The sequence below is a fragment of the Elephantulus edwardii genome, unplaced genomic scaffold (assembly GCF_000299155.1).
Source record: "Elephantulus edwardii isolate Elephantulus edwardi_28Jun2011 unplaced genomic scaffold, EleEdw1.0 scaffold00088, whole genome shotgun sequence".
Taxonomy (NCBI): Eukaryota; Metazoa; Chordata; class Mammalia; order Macroscelidea; family Macroscelididae; genus Elephantulus; species Elephantulus edwardii.
The window spans coordinates 6,663,984-6,683,017 of record NW_006399838.1 but is presented as its reverse complement, the minus strand read 5'-3'; the positions used below and the strand labels follow the sequence as shown (position 1 = coordinate 6,683,017).

The window sequence follows — 19,034 nt, the reverse complement described above, 5'->3', positions numbered from 1 at the left end:
TTTCCTTATGAATCAGGGTGAAGTCTCTCTCAGGGAGGAGTGATAGGGAATGGCAAAGGACACACCGACAAAGGAGATTAATCAGAACTGACCTTGACAAGCACTGTGGCAATTGGACAATTAAAACAGACATTCGGATGGTGGGGAAGAAGAACAAACAGGGGAGGAGGGTGGAGAGAATGGTGCAGCAATGAAGGAGTGAAAGCCCAGAATCCCTGTGAATGTTCACTGAAACGAATAAAATTTAATAATAATTAAAAAAAAAAGAATATCATCATTAGTGTCAGATGGATCCTGGTTGAAAGCAGAGTAAAATAGAGGAATGTCTGTCTGTGTTTCATTGACTATATGCAAAGGCATTTGACTGTGTGGATCACAACAAATTGTGGCTAACCTTGAGAAGAAAGAGAATCCCAGAACCCTTGATTGTGCTCATGTGACATGTATACTGCATCAGACATCTTATCCTCAAAGTGACAACTTGGGTCTTTGACAATTTAAAGAGGTTTTTCGCAACAGAACTGCCTAATATATCATTTGATATCTTGATTGCACCTTTATGGGCTCTGACTATGGACCCAAGTAAAAAGAATCTGTAACAACCTCAATCTTTTCTCCACTTAGTGGAGTGGACTTGGGGGGAAGGATTGTATAACAATGAAAGAATTCTCTCTTTTTTTTTAAAATAACTTTTTAAATTACTAATTTTAATGAAAGTTCACAGAGACTTTGGATTTCCATTCATTCATTGTTGCACTTTTCTCCCTAGCTCCCCTTCCACCTCCCCCAGTTCATTCTTCTCTTTGAAAAGTTCAAGAAAAATTCTTTCAAGTAATTGTGAAGACCATAGCTGAGTCAGGCGCACCTTAAGTCTCTAGACTGACACCTATGCACTTCAGCACTCTGCAGAGGTCTCTGACAGCAGACTTTCCTAATCCGCCTTGTCTTTTGATTTCTTGGCTGCTGGTTCCAAGTGTGTTGCTTGTGGAAGCGAGAAACTTGAAGCTGTTAACAATCACAATCTTTTCTCCATCTATCACGGTGGTGGCAATTGGTCCAGTGGTGAGAATCTTTGTCTTCTTGATGTTGAGCTTCAGTACATATTGAAAGCTGCAGTTCTTGACCTTCTGCAGCAAATGTTCCAGGTCTTCCTCAGTTTCAGCAAGCAGGGCTGTGCCATCTGTATAAAGCAGGTTGCTGAAGAGATCTCCTCCAATCCTGATGCCACATTCCTCCTCTTAGAGTCCAGTCTCCTGAATGATCTGTTCTGCATATAGAATGAAAAGGTATGGAAACAGGACACATCCTTGATGGCTTTCCTGACTTTGAACCATGCAGTAGAGTGTTTTAAATCAACCTCTTTTGAGATGAGATTAAGCACAGAGAAGACAACTCAGGTCACATGACAATCGGTAAGGTGCTGAAGAGCAGAATTTAGAAGGACACCAGGACTTCCCCAGCGCCCCTACACCTCGTGCCCCTAGAGACGACAGTGGAAGTTTCCCCCTAGAGCTTAACACCCCAAATTCCAACTTCTAGCCAACTCCACGATGAGGAAATAAACTGAGTCATCCACTTGTGAGATATATGCGACAGCGGCCAAGTTAACGAAGACATCTGGCTTCTGCCTTCCCTCCAACCAGTCTCTTCTCAGTTCAGCCACAGAGCGATCCCTTTCATATGATTCCGGCTGCATGACTCTTCTGTGGGAAAACCTCCCAAGGCCTTGCCTCACCGGAGCTGACGTCCCTACGCCAGCCTGTGTGGTCTGGCCCCAGGTCATGCCTCTGGCATCGCACTGGGCTTTCTCTTTTATTCACTTTTTTCTAGTCACACTGTTCTTGTGGTTACTCCTGGAAATCACCCAGCCTCGAAGGTATTTCCTCAAGTTATCTACACACTGGACTTATCCTGGCCAGCATACTTAGAGTTGTAACCTGTTTTGCCTTCTCCACTGCAGACACTCCCTCAGTCGGGGTGGGAGGTCTGGTGGGGAGTCCCACTGTTTACTTAAGGCGGTGCCTTTCTGGCTGTTCAAACCTACCGTTTGCTCTAAGAAAAGAAGACAGGCAATCTCTTCTGGGACCATTTACAATCTCAGCTAACCTGCGGGTGTATCAGCTGTAAGAGGTCCTGACTCAAGACAGCCAATGAGTTCAGCTGTGTGAGGCTTTATTCAGATGTTTAGCTTCCAGCGTTGTTGTTGTTAGATGTGATCGAGTCACTTACAGTCCTGTGAACGACAGGTCTGAACCCTGTCCTGTCCTGCGCTATGCTCACACTTCCTGACACTGGAGCAGTCACTACGTCAATCCGCCTGGTGGAGGGTCTTCCTCTCCTTCGCCGACCCTCTGCCTTTCCAAGAATAGTGAAAGAAATGAGGCTGGAAATAGAATGAATCAGTAGTTCATTTTTCACTGATTCATTCATTGCAAACACCTTCTAAAAAACACACAAACAGCGGCTTTACACATGAATCTCACCTGATGGACTGTGTACAAATCTGATTGACTCTATCTGTGAATAACGTACTATGTGGCCTTGTTTGTGGGCTGTAGCTAGAATACTGGTTAGGAGTTAAGTTCACCTAAAGTGACACGGTTTGCATCAAGCATCTGCTCTGAGGGAGGAAGGTGGTCAGTCTCCTCCCGTGCAATTCACAGCCTCTGAAGAGGCCCTGGAAGGCCAGCAATGAGTCACTTCCAACTCGACGGTACATACCAACAATGAGCTGGATTGTAGAGTCTGTCAATGCTTTCATCAACCTTTGTTCAAAGTTGTATCCTGAGCTCCTAGAAAAGTGCCTCGCAAATCTCAATGCCTGAGACATATTTGTGGGGGAGCCAGTGACTGACAGAGTATGTGAGTGAATAAACACACTCATAGACAAGCAGGCTCTCGGTTCCCAGCAGGTGAAGAGCAACTGGCCAGAGTGCGAACTGGCGGAAGGACTCCTTTTCAGAGTGTAACACCTCCTGCTCACACACCTTGCAGACACAGAGAGGCCTGATGCGTTCTCCAAGTGCCAGTCTGAAAATGAACTGCAGATTCTCTTCCTTTCAAATAAAAAGCCATCCAGTGCCTTTCACAGACCATCAGGCCGGGTGAAGCCCTCTTGCTTTGGGATGCCTGCACTCTGGCCGGGCATCAGATATTAACGAGCTCTGGGGCCTTGGGGAAGTTAACTGATGAGGGCAAGTTAATTCATGAGGATCCAGTAGAATGAATGAAAATAGATTTTCCTACAACTGTAAATATCTCAGCAATGAGTGAGAGTAAAGCACGCCCAGCTCTGCATGATACCACCCCCCCACCGCTTCTTTCCTCAACCAAGAATTGGACATCGGGGTTGAGGAAAGACAGAGAGGGAGGGGAGGAATGATGTAGATGGTATTGAAACAGATGAGGGAGAGAACTGTTTAAAAGGGAGATATGATTAGGTATTGTTGTCATGACAGGAGTCCAGAATGAAGGCTGCACAGTGGAGTGGATTTGGGGGGAGGGACTGCATAAAAATGAAAGAGTTTTTCTTTTACTTTTTCAAGGAGAAGAGTGAACTGGGGGAGGGGGTGGACAGGGAGAAAGTGCAACAATGAATGATTGGAAACCCTAAGTCTCTGTAAACTTTCATTAATATTAATTAAAAAAAAAAGAATTGAAAATCAACGTCCACATTCTAACACTTCAACTTCCGAAAACAACTAAAGGTCTTATCTAGTTCTTTCTCACACAAACAATGGTAATAAAAGTTTGCAGTGAACTAATTTTTATTCTCTATCCCAGGTGATAAGCTGAGACATGATTCCAAGCCTGCAAAAGCAATTATAGCCCTGAGCAAATGAAAAATCTTTGTCTACACAGAACTGAAGGACACACGATTCTTCACCTGTCACTTGCTGGAGCCCAGGCGTCACTGTGAAAAGGCTAGCTTTTTAACGGTGTACAAGTCACACAGGGACAGAGGCTCCCGGATGGTGCCTCCTCGTCACAGCCTGCCGGGTCCGAGCTCTCAAAAGTGAACTTGCAAAAGCACCGGGGACAACCAGACTTGAACTGGCTACAGTACTTTTCTTCATACCACAACGCTTTGCCAACACCATGTGCTTAGCATGTTCTTATTGCTGGTGCAAAGGACATACTTCATGACCTCACAGAGCTGAAGGTCAACACAGCCCAGTGGGAAAGGAAAAAAGGGGTACTGGGTAGGCACCAGAAGGGGTTCAGTTACGAGAAAAAGAAGAAAAATATAATGACAAAGAAAAATGGTTTAAAATGTGATTAAATTATCGAAATTACTATCTAGAGACCAATCTCTTAAATATTAATAGTGCGTTTATCCTAGATATCCCCATTCCACTTGGGTGTGGGTGTGTGTGGTGTTTAATTTTTCACTTTTCCTTTTCATAAAAATGAAAATACACTTTATTAAATTACAGTCTCTGAAGAAGACCTTTTAGAAAAGAACATTATAATCCTTCATGTTTATCCATTTGTAAATGGGTTTCAAATTGGCTTTTTAGATAGCCACACTGTTAAATCAAAAGTGAGACCTCTCTGGTGGTTTGAAATCACCACAATCAACACTCTTGGTAGCAGCAGCCAGGATCTAGAAAGATGAATTGCAATGGGAAAGTCTGCTGTCAGAGACCTCTCCAAGGTACTGGGGAGCAACGATGTCAGTCTGGAGACTAAGGTGCACCTGATCCAGGCCATGGTCTTTGCAATTACTAGCTATGCATCAGAAAGCTGGAAAATGACTAGGGTTGATAGAAGGAGAATTGATGCCTTTGAGCTGTGGTGCTGGAGAAGAGTACTGAATATACTATGAAATGCTAGGAGAACAAACAAGTTCGTCCTAGAGAGGATGAGACCAGGCTGCTCCTTGGAGGTGAGGATTCTGAAGCTTCGTCTGAAATACTTTGGACATTTTGCAAGGTGGGACCAGTCATGCTTGGGAGGGTGGAGGGACAGCACGGGAGGGGAAGGCCCTCTATGAGATGGGTAGGTATGTCAGAGACAGTAAGATTGGCACAGCATACAGCAGGGTTTAGGATTGTTGTACACAGGGTTGCTATGAGTTTCAGGCAACTTGATGGCACATAACAACAACAATAACAACAATAACAACAACAACAACATGAGTTAGTTGCAGGAGACTCGATGGAGCATAACAACAGATAACATAATCATTTCCAGGAAAAAAAATTTGCTCCGTCTAACAAACTTTGGACATGTTGTGAGGAGAGACCGGTCCTTGGAGAAGGACATCATGCTTGGGAGGGTGGAGGGACAGCACAGGAGGGGAAGACCCTCTATGAGGTGGATTGATTCAGTGACTGGGGTTATCGGGATGGAGTGTCAGAGACAGTGTGATTGGCACAGGACAGAGCAGAGTTTAGGGCTGTTGTACATAGGGTCGCTATGAGTCGCAGGTGACTCGACGGCACATAACAACATGCCTCTGTAGTCACACAATATTCTTTATAATTGACTTTCATATTTTTAATTTTCACATTTGTGTCTACAATAGATTTATGAGGTCACAACTAAATTCTTAACTATAAGTCTTCTAAAATTCACATACAAATGTATAAAAGAAATATGACCACACAAAATGCCTTTATTTACCTAAAAGCTCATTATTTTTATATTCCTAATGGGTTTTATAGAAAAAACAATCCTAGCAATTCATTTAAAAAGACTGTTATATCAATTTCACATGACATTCAATCTGGCCAATATTCTGAGCTAACATTATAATTTCCTTTTTTGTTACCAATTGCCTTCCCTGTTATGTTTGCCTCGGCTGGACTGCAGGCATTGAAAGGCATTTAGGGAGTAACTTCTACCCAAGATAGAGCTCTTTAGGAAATTGACCATGAAATAGTTACCACTCTCTCCGCAGAGTTTAACAGAACCATCTGACAATTCAGGGAATTCTGTGTTAGGAAATTCTCATTGCCCTCAAGTCAGAACCAGCTCATAGCTGACTCTCCAGAGGGTTTTTCAGAAGCTGCAAATCACACAGAAAGAGACTATTCATCTTTCTCCCATGGGGCAGCTGGTGGATTTGAACTGTCTGCCTTTGGGTTGGCAGAGAAAATCCTTACTCACTAGGTCACCGGAGCACCATAACATGATCATATTTTCACAGAAAAGCGCCAAAATGGTAAGTGACTAAAATGGAATTTTTAGATCTGTAATCTAGCAATTATATATGAACTCAATGAAAATAAGTTTAAAAATAACGAGAAAGAAAAGAAAATTAGAGGGGAGAATACTGTACAGCAGTATCTAGGTGTTTACTGAGTGGATCGGAAATTGGCATGCAAGGATCATCCAAAGATAACATGATAAAATGGGGAGTCTAAACGAACCCAAGTCCCATTGATGGAAACCAGGCAGTAAGAATCCTGGTAAAGTCTTATAGAGACAGGAGATGACAGTGGTGGTATTGGTCTGGCAGTCAATCGAACCAAATTAGATGTGTGTAGTGGGCTGTCACAGAGGCAGGGCTGGTATATAAATATATGTTATGTAACGAACAAAAGGAAACAGGAAGGCAGCCTTTAAAGGTTACAGTAGCAGTCTGAGTCCACCTGGAGGCAGCCAGCAAGAAAGACATAATGACTTACTTCTGAAAAATCCGTCATTAAACACTCCAGAGACCACAGTTCCTCTCTGACACACGCGGGGGTCCCCACGCGATGAAAAGGATTCTAAGGCAACTGAGAGTACTATGGTATTAGACACTGTTAGGTGTCCCATTCATCAAATTAGAACTCAAATAATACAGTCATCTGCAGATGACCGAGAAAGCATCACACAGATGGATTAGATCCTAGCTTAACCATTTCTCACTATCTAGACTTTGGGGAAGTGTAGCTATGGTCTCTGTCAATTTTAGCATCCACATCTACAAGATGAGGATAAAAACAGCAACTCCCACAAAGAGTATTGCTGAAAGGGACCAGGACTTGACAACATACATTGAACTTTAAGAGAAAGAAAACAAAAATCCTCCCAAATAGGATCCTTAGAAAACAATGCGATAAATGGAGAAAAGAAAAAAGTGATCAAAGATTCCATGTACTTGGATTCATAATAAACACCAAAGGATACAGCAGTCAGCTGATCAAAAGATGTGTTTCATGGGGAAAATCTGCTGCCTAGGATCTCTTTAAAGTGGTAAAACCACTTGAAAGACTAAGGTGTACATCACATAACTGAAAATTGTATATCTGATTGCTTCATATGCATGTGCAAGTTGGACAGATTAATCAAGATGCATTGATAATAATGGGTGACTGGAACGCAAAAGTTGGGAACAGAGAAGAATCAGTAGTTGGAAAACATGGACTCTGTAACAGAAATGAAGCTGGAGAGAGAATGATCGAATTTTGCACAATCAATGACTTATTCATATCACAGGAGGAGGATGTGCAGTTTCCTCCTTTGTGATTTACTGTTTCTGAAAACCCACTGCAGAGTCAGCTATGGGTGAGTTCTGACTATATGGTACACAACAACAACAACAAATAACAGCAAAGCATTCAAAGGTGCAGGGATTTGTCAGACTCACACTGAAGGCAGAGGAAAGGGCCACTGCGGACCGCACAGTCTTCACGTAAGCAAAGCAAATACAGACGTGGCTACATACCCACAGCTGGTCATCCATGCCCGGCGGGTTCTTCTTGATAAAAGCACCATAGTATGTAGCAATATTTCGGTGATGAGAATATTTCTTCAACATGTTAATCTCTTGTTTAATTTCTTCCTCTTCATCCTGTATGAGAGCAACAAACATTTTGTCAATAAATATCTTTAGTACGATTTGGGCTTTTTGTCACCATATCCATCAACTAAGTGGTAAGTTCTTTCTTCTGCTTTTTCTTCATTGGTGATGAACAGGCCCTACACTCTGGCAGCTCCGTAGTAATGAGTTGTGCTGCCAACCCAAAGGGATGCAAGTGAATCCCCGAGCCGCTCTGGGGGAGAAAGATGGGCTATCTCCTCTTGTGTGATTCATCTCCTCTGAAAACCTGTGGGATGGTCAGCCATGGGCTGGTTCTGACTCCATGGCACAGAACCACCAAATAACAAAGTTCACAGGACAGCATACTGCCAAGCCCAAGGGGTCTTCTGTTTGCACAGAAACTCACAGCATGCAAGATGCCAGAAACAACAGCATTCCTTCACCTGGATGAGACCAGCGGGCAGGCTTAGAGATAGATAGCACTTATCCCAGCCCTCTGAGGATGAGACCCACAGAAAATCTAAACCCACTGCTTCTGAAACAATTCTCACTTGCAGTAACCCTAATGGAGAGGTTAGAACTTCTTCATAAACTTCCCAAGGCTACATTCTTTGTTTCCTTTTTAGCTGAGTGAAATTTGCAAAGTAAATTAATTTTTTGTTTAATCATTCCTGTACATTTTGTCCCATAACATTGATTTCGAGGCCTGCTGTGGAATCACACGTGCTACTTCCGTCCTCCGTATAATTCTGATTTCCTTTCATTCTTTTACACCTCACTGCCTTCCCTTTCTTTGCTAATACTGTGTTGACCGTCCTCTTACTGAATACTGCCGTTCCTTCACTACCTTAATGTGTGTCTGTTAAGCATTTACTACTTTTTATTCCTCCCTATCTTCTTTTCCATCCCTGGTAAATAGTCAAGAATTATTCTGTGCAAATAGATTGAAACATCATGGTACATTCACACAGTGGAATACTATGCGGCACACAGGAGCAATGATTTTGTAAAGTATCGCCTAACTTGACAGGAACTGGAGAACATTATGGTGAGAGAATTAACTCAGTCCCAGAAGGGCAAATATTGTGTAAGACCACTACTGTGGAACGAGTATTAGGATCTTAGACAGGAGGAAGGTGGGAGCAGGGGGCTGAATATGGGCAGTGGGGGCATTAATCATAGGGTTGCACAATTTGATGGGTGAGTGGAGGGATGGGTGAAGCTAATGGCAAAGATCTGGAGCGAAAAATACTGTATATGAACTTTGTAAATAAACCAGTATACAGAGGTAACTTGTGGTGGCTGTGAAGCTGAACACTGTGACAATGATGTGTCAAATGTGAGAATAGTTACCATGGAGGACAATGTTTGGTGGAGCTCCCAGATTAAAACAAGCTTGGAAGCAGGAGTGGCATCCACTTCTGAAATAGCTTGTCTCCAGAAACCCTATGAACTTGGAAAAAGGATGAAAGTTATACAAGTGCTCAGGTCTTTCGTTCATAGGGTCGCTGTGAGTTGTCTACAACTCGATGGCACTTAACAACAACATATATGGGGAAAAAAATATAAAAATGTAGGAAAACAGGATGATTCTGTGTATAAACTTTCTTCAACTTTTTATAGTAGTTGTGTTGTTGTTGTTAGGTGCTGTAGAGTCGAGCATGACTCTTAGTGACCCTCTGAACAGCTAACGTGCCCGGTCCTGTGACCTCATCATCATCTCTAAGGCATTTGAGCCCGTTGCTGAAGTCACCATGTCAAACCATCTCCTTGGGGGGTCTTCTCCTTCTCTGACCCGCCACCTTTCCAAGCACGATGTCCCTCTCCAAGCAACAGTCTCGCCTCACTACATGTTCAAAGTATGAAAGACAAAACATCAACATCTTCGCCTCCAAGGCACATTCTGGCTGCCCCTTTTTCAAGACATAACTGCTCTTTTGGAAGCCCCTGGGACAGTCACTACTCTTCTCTAGTCCTACACGATATTTATCCTTGTGTGACTGATTTATTTCACTCAGCCTAACGTCCTCTATAGTCACGCAGGGAATGCAGTGCTTTGCCACTGTTTAATGTTTGTCAGTGTTGCTGAAGCTAGAATTTTTACAGAAACAGACCGTGACATCTTCGATCTGTGGAGCAGCTCACTGGCTCCAACCCCTAATCTTTATGCTGCAGCTGAGAAGGTAAAGATTGTGTCACCAGGGCTCCTTGGAAAACAATGTTGCTCAAGTAGCCGTCACTGACCATTCATGGTGTTGGAAAGATTCAGAAAAGTGATGATCAGTTGTTAGGCTCATTTTCTTTGGTGCCTGTTATTCTGTTGTGAAACGACCAGATAGGAATTTCTAGGTGGTATGTTCTCTGCAGCGATTACAGGAACCCAGGTGGCATCCAGTCCTTCGTTCTACATTGCTAACTAAGGTGTTGTCTCCCTGGCAGTCTGTCTCCACCACTGGCTCGTCAGGAGAAAGATGGACAGTTTCCTCCCATGTAATTTACAGACTTGGAAACTCACTCGAGCGTCAACTGCAACTCTGTGAGTTGAACTGAATCTCTTCACAAGCAAGCTTCTCCCTCAACGCTGCTGTGTGAGTTCCAAGGACAGACTTTGTGGCTAGCAGCCAAGTGCAAACCTTTTTTACTATCCAGCACCTTCCTAAGGCCACTTTTATGGAATCACCTAGACCGAAGAAAGTAAAAGTCCGAACTGAAAGAGAACAGGGTAAGTTCTGAGGAAGCTCAAAAAGCAGGCGTACCCACCTAGCATTTGGGAAGATAAACATCAAAAGGACAGGGGAGATGGAATGGTTCTGGACAACTCTTTTACAGAGAAAGGTTCTGTTTATTTGTCTTAACTATTCAGGATGCACTGAATCTGGGTTTCAATTTGAAAGTTACCAACCTGGGATATTCTAAAAGCCTACTGGAGAGTGTTTATTTTCCTATGTGTTAAATAATTTTATTTATTAACTTGGTATATATTTCTTAGAGCAGTTTGTTGTTATTGATTGCCGTTGAGTCGAGCACGACTCACAGCAACCCTATGAACAAAAGGCCTGAAGCCCCTCTACAACTATCGACATTTATCAAAGTTCATAGGGTTTCTGCAAGTTTGTTGTTTATGAAGTGGATGCCACTCCTGCTTCCAATAGGGCGGTGAGGGGTTTAAAAAAAATGCAGAAAGTATCAAGTCCTCCTCTATCCGTTCTTCCCTGCGCATTATTCCTGGATCAACTGCTTGTGTCCTCATGGGGCATTTGTTACAGTGATAAACTGGCACCAATGCACTATCATTAAGTCAAGTGTACAGCTGACATTATACTAGGATTGCTCTGTGTTGTACAGTCCTGTGGGTTTTGATAAATGCTTCACGTCAAGGGGCACCGTCACAGTATCAGGAAGACGAATTCCACTGGTCTAAAAATATTCTGCACTCTACCTATTCCGTACTTTTTATCTTAATTTGTTCATAGGGTCGCTATGAGTCATCTACGACTCGATGACACTTAACAACAATAACAACGAAAACACAGAGCTCTGTTGGCCTACTGGACAGAAAGTGAAGCTACCAAGCTCAAGGTGGGTGATTTGAATCTGCGGCCCTCAGGCCTGGTTTAGAGCGGATTTTTCCCCCCCAAACATTCTTCTAAGTCGTATAGTGCTGGTCTAGGCATTGCTGTACAGAGGTAACTCGTGGTTGCTGTGATGCTGAACACTGTGACACTGATGTGCCAAATGTGAGAATGGTCACCCAGGGTGGACAGTGTTTGGTGGAGCTCCCCGATTAAAACAAGCTTGAAAGCAGGAGTGGCATCCAACTTCCGAAATGGCTTGCCTCTAGAAACCCTATGAACAGTGCTCAGGTCTTTCACTCATAGGGTCTCTATATGGCACTAACAATAACATCAACAATGAATATATGTATATATCTGTTTCTGCTGCAATGAAAAAAAAAACACAACCACCAACCAGCCCAATACCCTCCAAGAGTACCTTATTTTTTAAGGAGGTGGAAAAGTTTCTATTTCAGGATCTTGCTTTAGACAAAGCAACAGTAATGGTCAGATCTGACCTTGAAAGTTCCAATGCCTGGACTGAATGACCAGTCACCATGTCCCTGGCGGCCTCACCGTCTCCATCTCCACAGCCTCCTTCCTACGTCCGTACATTCAACAGTCCTGACCCTTCTGAAGTCTCTCGTTTTTGTTCTCTTCTCATCACAAGATCTTGCTTTCCGGGCTTAACTGGTTCTGCCCAGGTTCTCTAAGCCCCTCAGGCAATGCCAAGCCCCCACTACCTCCTGCCACAGCCTCCATCTTCCCTTATCTCATTCTCGAAGGATGTCTTGGTATGATAAGAAGCTGGTGTCACACTGTGTCACGATGGCTCATTTAGGTTTTTTTCCTTAAGATACCTTAAGATACCTTTTTTCCTTAAGATACCTTAAGATACCAGTTCCAGAGCCCCTGCTCCGGAGAAGCCTCCCTCTTCAGCCTGACCTGGTGCCAGACCATCCTGTGGGTCACACCTCCAAAAACGGAAATCCACCTTGATCTGATGATTTGATTAAAGTCTCTTTATCCCTGACAGTCTACAATGACTGAAAACACAGGAGACCTGTCAGCCTCTGTTCTGTCTTGCCTCTTCAGCACCAAGGAAAGCGCCCTGAATAAAAAGGACTTAAAGGATCCCCGTAAAGAATCCCACCACTTTAGAGCAGCACGGTGAGGCTTGTGGAAGATGTTAAAAATAGGACAAGGAGAGCTGGGAAATGCTGACATCCGCTGATCACACAGAAATATTTCTTCATGGAAAACAATGGGGACATGCAAAGCTCGGGGAACCAGAGTTACTTTATCACGTGGCTCAATTAAGTCAAATACCAAGGAACTCTCTCAAAATAGAAGCCAGCCCTGGAGTCCTGAGCTAAAGGGGGTGGAGTGGGTGAGGAGTGGCTGTGATGGGGACAGCAATGTGGAACAGCATGCAGCTTACCTTCCTGGAAGCTATGAGACTCTGTCTATACCATCCTAGCGGCGAAAGGAGACTGACCTTCACAAGCCTACAAGCACCACACTCATGTTTGTCGTGGGCTTCCTGCAGGGCACCTTAGAGGACTTACTGTGATATATACCGCTATTTGAAATGCACCATATGGGGCCAAATTAATCCAGATGAAGTAAGAATATGAGTGAAGGTTCTCTGGGGAAGCTGAACTAGAGGGATGAAAAGGAAGCAAAGGTCTTCTGGGAGCAGAAGACAGTGACAGCTACCTGGAAGGGAGAAGCAGACACCTGAGGTGATAAAAAGACACTGTCAATCTCTAAGCTCAGCCCAGCAGTCTCCTGTTCAGTCTCACCGTGTCCATGGTCCTTCCTGCCTGCCTGGTAGCAACAGGATGATAGATGAAAATCAGAGCTTAAAACAAGGCTACTATGTCATTACTTGCTGTGCATCAGAGAACTGGACAGTGACTACAGATGACAGAAGGAGAATTGATGCCTTTGAGCTGTGATGCTGGAGAAGAGTACTGAATATACCATGGACTGCTAGGAGAACAAACAGGTTTGTCCTGGAGAGGGTGAAGCCGGGCTGCTTCTTGGAGGCAAGGATTCTGAAGTTTCGTCTGACATACTTTGGGCACATTGCAAGGAGGGACCAGTCCTTGGAGAAGGACATCATGTTTGGTAGGGTGGAGGGACAGCACAGGAGAAGAAGACCCTCGATGAGATGAACTGATTCAGTGACTTGGGGTAATGGGGGTAGGTGTGTCAGAGACAAAAAGATTGACAGAGGATAAAGCAGGGTGCAGGGCTATTGTACATAGGGTTGCTATGAGTCGCAGGCGACTCGACAGCACATAACAACATATCATTATGAAAATAAAACTTACGAAACAGTTAAAGAACCATGTGACTTAGGATATAAGGAAGTCCAAAAAGAGTCATGGAAGGTAAAATAAAGTCAGCACTTCTTTTATCATTCTGTGAAGGGAAACTGAGGCAACTTAGTGATGAGGGATCTGAATGTACTGAGTTTAGGAACAGAAGGGTTAGGGTGAGCAAGTGGGGTGCTTGCTGAATCTGGGTGCAGGAGCTGGAAGAGAAAGCTGAGGTTTTGTAGCCTGGGATGTAGCCTCTAAAATTATACACAGATATTCAACAGTGTTATCATACATGTGATTTTTTTAAATAATTCAACGATGTATGTGGGATTCATAAAATATAGTAAAAATAGCAGACATTACTCTTCTCAATGGAAAAATACATTATAAAAATGATAGGCATTTAAGTCATCTGAATTTGGGGTTTAAATGGTACTATCCCTCGATACAATGATGGAGCCACCCTGAGTCATCAGTATGATACTTTAACGTAGAACCTTGACCTTGACCAGCTGTAGCTTTGTGAGTGAGCATACAATTTATCAGACCTCTACGGCTGTTTATGTCAATGTCTGGTATATGGCAATGATGTCAGCACTTACTCAGTGAAATTGAAACAAAGGCATTTTCAGTGCTACAAGAACTCATTTAACCATGCCCTAGACTGGCTACCCTCTCCCAATATGACTCATTAAGGGAGATGAGTTACGATGCTCTCAAAAAGACAAAGTGAACAACACCTGTGATGGGAATCAGACGCAAAAGTTAGGAGGCAGTGTCTGCCGTTCTGTAAGTGAGTAATTCCCTTGTCTGAAGGACTGAACAGCACAGAGATCAAGCTCACTGGCAAGCTAATGACTACAGAATCATACTGGGGGTGGAGGGGGAGAATGAAAAAGTCGTGGTTCCACACTGTCAAACATTTAGAAAGAGAGTCATTTTAATAAGTAGAGTCTGGTACTTAGAGAGAATCATTAGTTCAATCAGAAGACTTCACATCTAGTCAAAGCTGATTTATTATGTGCCCTTAGGCACATCACTTAAACTCTTTGAATGTCAGTTATTTTTACCCATAAAGGGAATAAAGATGCCAATCGAAGCCAACTCTCAGGACTTAGAAATGATTAAGTGCTTAAACACAGCACTAGGAGCAACATACAGAAGATGAGTTACTTTCTTCACAATTACTGGACTTTATTTATTGCTTCATATTTGTGGGAGGCTGAGGAAAAATGGGCCACCATATTTAGCAGACTCCTTCCTCTTTGAAATAGGAATTTCTCCTCTCCTGGAAACTGGATTTGGTCATGTGACTAGCTTTGACCAATGGCCCAGTAGTCAAGATGCACTCAGAGAACTAAAGATTATTTGTACATTGGGGTTTGCCCTCTCTAAGTGCTTATAGGAGATCTTTTCCTCCAAAGTAAGAAACCAGTGCTGAGCTCCCCTAGGACAATAAAACATAAAGAGGCAGATATTTGAAAATGCAAATAAATGGGCAATTCCAAGAGATGCTTCTCAGCCATTAACCATCTCTAATGATGACATCATGCGCATGACCTTGGGCCTAAAATACAGCCAGAGTTACCATTAGGAAATGACCACTATACAGAAAGAGAGTGCACCAAGTGCATTGTTACATCACTATACTTAGTATCCAAGACAATTCTCTATGAAGCTCTAGTCACCTAAGTGGGTAGGACGTTACACTGCCAATCCAAAGGCTAGTGGTTCGAATCCATCAACTGCTCAGAGGAAGCCTCTGAAAACCCACTGGAGTGACAGCTATGAGTTGATTCTGAGTCAATGACAATGTGTTGTCTGGTTTTGATTTTCACTTGAGGAAATGAATTCTCTGGGAAAACAAATTACTTGCCATCAAATCAATTCTGACATAGGAACATCCCAAGGTGATGAAATGAGAAGGACCTGAAACACTTATTACAAAAACCCAAAGATTCTAGTCTTCAGTATGGACTTCACCTCAACATTGAGAAGACCCTCATCACTAGGGAGCTCTGGTGGCCTAGAGACAAAGATGCTGCACTGCAATCCCGAAGGTGCACGGTTCGAATCCACCAGATGCTCTGCTGGAGAAGGAGGGACAATCTCCTCCAGTGCCAGTCAGATCTGATTTGACGGCACCCAACAAGAAAAGGAGAAATGAACAAATAAATATTTAAAAAAAAATCCTCACCATTGAACCAATGAGCAACATAATGATGAACTGGAGAAAAGATTGACACTGTCAATGATTTCATCTTAGCTGGATCCATGATCAAAACCGTTGGGACCAGCAGTCAGGAGATCAGAGGTACATGGCACTGGACAAATCCACCGTCAGTGACTTCTCCAAAACACTAAGGAGCAATGTTAGCTTGAAGTTGTGCATGGTCTTTTCAGTCACTTGCTATGCATCTGAGAGCTGGACAATGAATAAGGATGACAGAAGAAGAACTGATGCCTTTGAGCATTGGTGTTGAAGAAGAGGAGTGAATATCCTACGGACTGTCCAAAAAACAACAAATATGTCTGGGGAAATGTGCCACCAGACAACGCTTCCTGGAGGCAAGGATGGCGAATCTTCCTTTCACATTCTTTGGGCTATTCCTTGGAGAACAACATCAAGCTTGGGAACGTGGAGGGTCAATGAAAGAGAGGAAAACCCTCAACCAGATGGACTGACACAGTGACTGCAGTAATACCTCTCTGAAACGGTTTTACCAGCTATATGTAAATAGTCCATGGTCTTTGCAATCACTTGTATGCATCAGAGACTTGGACAATGACTAGGGAGGATAGAAGGAGAACAGATGCCTTTGAGCTGTGGTGCTGAAGAAGAGTATTGAGAATAGCATGGACTGCTAGGAAAACAAACAGATTCGTCCTGGAAAGGGTCAAACCGGGTGGCTCCTTGGACACAAGGATTCTGAGGCTTCATCTGACAAACTTTGGACATGTTGTAAAGAGGGACCAGTCCTTGGAGAGGAACATCATGCTTGGGAGGGTGGAGGGACAGGACAGGAGGGGAAGACCCTCTATGAGGTGGATTTATTGAGTGACTGGGGCAATTGGGATGGGTGTATGGGAGATGGTGCGATTGGCACAGGACAGAGCAGAGTTTATGGCTGTTGTACATAGGGTCACTATGAGTCACAAGCAACTCAACTAGCACATAACAACAACAACAACATGTAAATTGTAGCTTAATCTGCCCGTTTGCCAGGAGGGGAAGTGCCCTTTCCTGAGTTAGTCTTTCTCTTTTCAGGGCCTGTTTTTCTCAGTCCTGTGTTAACTTTTTTGTAGGTATGGTGTGTGAAAGGCTTTTTATTAGATACAGAAATTCTTTGATTTTACTAACAAAATGCATTGTTAAGTGAGTTGGTGTCTCATTCTGGCATAAAAGTCTTATGACCACTCCTAGACGAGGAGGGAGTCTTTGAGGAGAACTTGAACTCACTGTCCTCCCAGATCTGTAATAAAGTGCCTATAGATATTGCCAAAAAAACACAAACAAAAAAACACTAAACAAACCACAAAAATCCACCCATTATTTTCACCTCCACAATGGACTGAATATGACAAATTATTATTTTCTACTATTTTATTTACAAAATTTGAATACGTTGTTTCCTGAATAGATTCTTCCAATTTCCCTCAACCCCCCCCATGAAACTGTACAACCCCATGCACCCCCTCAACCCCCGCACATCCTCATCCCTCTGCTTCCAACCCACCCCCTTGGATCCTAATACTCATTCTACAATAATGGTTTGACACAATATTTGGCAGACAAGTTATTGTTAAAGTCCTCTCTCTCTCTCTCTTTCATCTCATTGCTTAACCTTCCAGCAGGTTTTAGGGGCTGGAAACCACAAGGAGGAGACTGCTGAGCTTTCGCTTCAGAAGCTGCTGGAAGATCTGAACCCTCAGAGAGGTACCACCTTCGGGTCAGCAGAGCAACTTCCTACAGATTACATCAGCAGCGCTCCTAAAGTGTCAGAGAATATTCGAATTTGAAGAAACCACAGCTGTCATGTTAAGTTACAAAAATAAAGAAAAACCATAGGGGTGAAATCCTTCTTCCAACAGAAAGTGTATCATGCTGCCAAGATATAATTAATATAAAATATACAGATATAGATATTTATTTATTTACAAGTATGCTTCTTCTGAGGAACTCTGGTAGCCTCATGATAAGAAGCTGCACTGCAATCTGAAGGCCCATGGTTTGAATCCCCCAGCTGTTGACTTCAAGAAAGATGGGCAATCTCCTTCCTTGTGATTTACTGCCTGTGAAAACCCGCTAGAAGGTTAACTACGGATTGGTTCCAACTCAGTACTCAACAACAACACTATGTTTCTTTTAAATGATGCAATGTCTACTTACTTACAAACCTAAGCAATGGTAACAAAGAGGTTGTTTTAGTGCAAACAAATGAAAATGTATAAAATATAAATGTACAGATGAGCTTCATTTTAAGATATTGCCCTTATTTTATTTTTAGGCTCCTAAGATTTCAGAAAAATCTGTATTTCTTAAGACCTTTCTCCCTCTTCTTGTCATTGGGTCAGAACCGACTCAAAGCTGACTTTGCAGCAGGTTTTCTGAAGCTGTAACTCTCACAGGAGGACACGGTGAGTCTTCCTCCCTCAGAACTGATGGATTCATGCTTTTGGGTTCACAGTGTAACTTCTTAGCCCCTAGATCAGCAGAGCTCCCTTTTCTTAAGACAAATGATGAGAAATGAAATGGTAACTTATTTCAAAGAACTGGCCTTGTAATATCAGTTCTTGCTGCTGTCAGGTACAACCACAACCCTATGATCCACTTGCCCTACCCTGCACCTTAGAGTTTAAACTGATAGCCTTGCTCTTTCACATTTTAAGGGTACTTTGACATTTTAGTAATTTCAGAAGGACATGACCGTTGAATGATATGCTGTACGCAAATGAGCACGTTATTATTTCCTGGAGTTACTGCATTCAAGGTTGGTATATAACTTTGAGTTTTATTTTCACAAATTGTTTATGAAATGTTTAAATATATTGGAAAATTACAGCACTCCGGTTGTCTAGGGCCAAGAAGCTGTACTGCAATCCTGAAGGTACACAGTTCGAGGCCACCAGATGCTCTGCAGGTAAAAGATGGGTAATCTCCTCTCATGCAATTAACTGCCTCTGAAAACCCGCCAGAGGGTCAGTGATGAGTTAGTTCAGACTTTATAGTATCCAACAACACCAACACATTGAAAAGTAAACGAAAATAAGCTGTCTTGTCAAGGCGGGATTCTGCAGCTGTGAGCTTTCTTTTTACAGCTCCCAGATCACAGGACCAGACGTAGACCACTGATCAGAAAGAAGGCTGTGCCTCTCCAGCAGCTGGACCCCCCC

At 43.0% G+C, this 19,034-nt stretch overlaps 1 protein-coding gene across 2 annotated transcripts in view; it reads right to left on the bottom strand.

Moving 5' to 3' along the window:
• TNIK (TRAF2 and NCK interacting kinase) overlaps nucleotides 1-19,034 on the bottom strand; it is a 533,511-nt gene that overhangs the window by 185,470 nt on the left and 329,007 nt on the right. For both annotated transcript variants that reach the window (XM_006890356.1, XM_006890357.1), the window contains exon 4: nucleotides 7,661-7,786. In XM_006890356.1, the coding sequence (XP_006890418.1) occupies nucleotides 7,661-7,786 (126 nt within the window). The remainder of the gene's footprint in view (nucleotides 1-7,660; nucleotides 7,787-19,034) is intronic.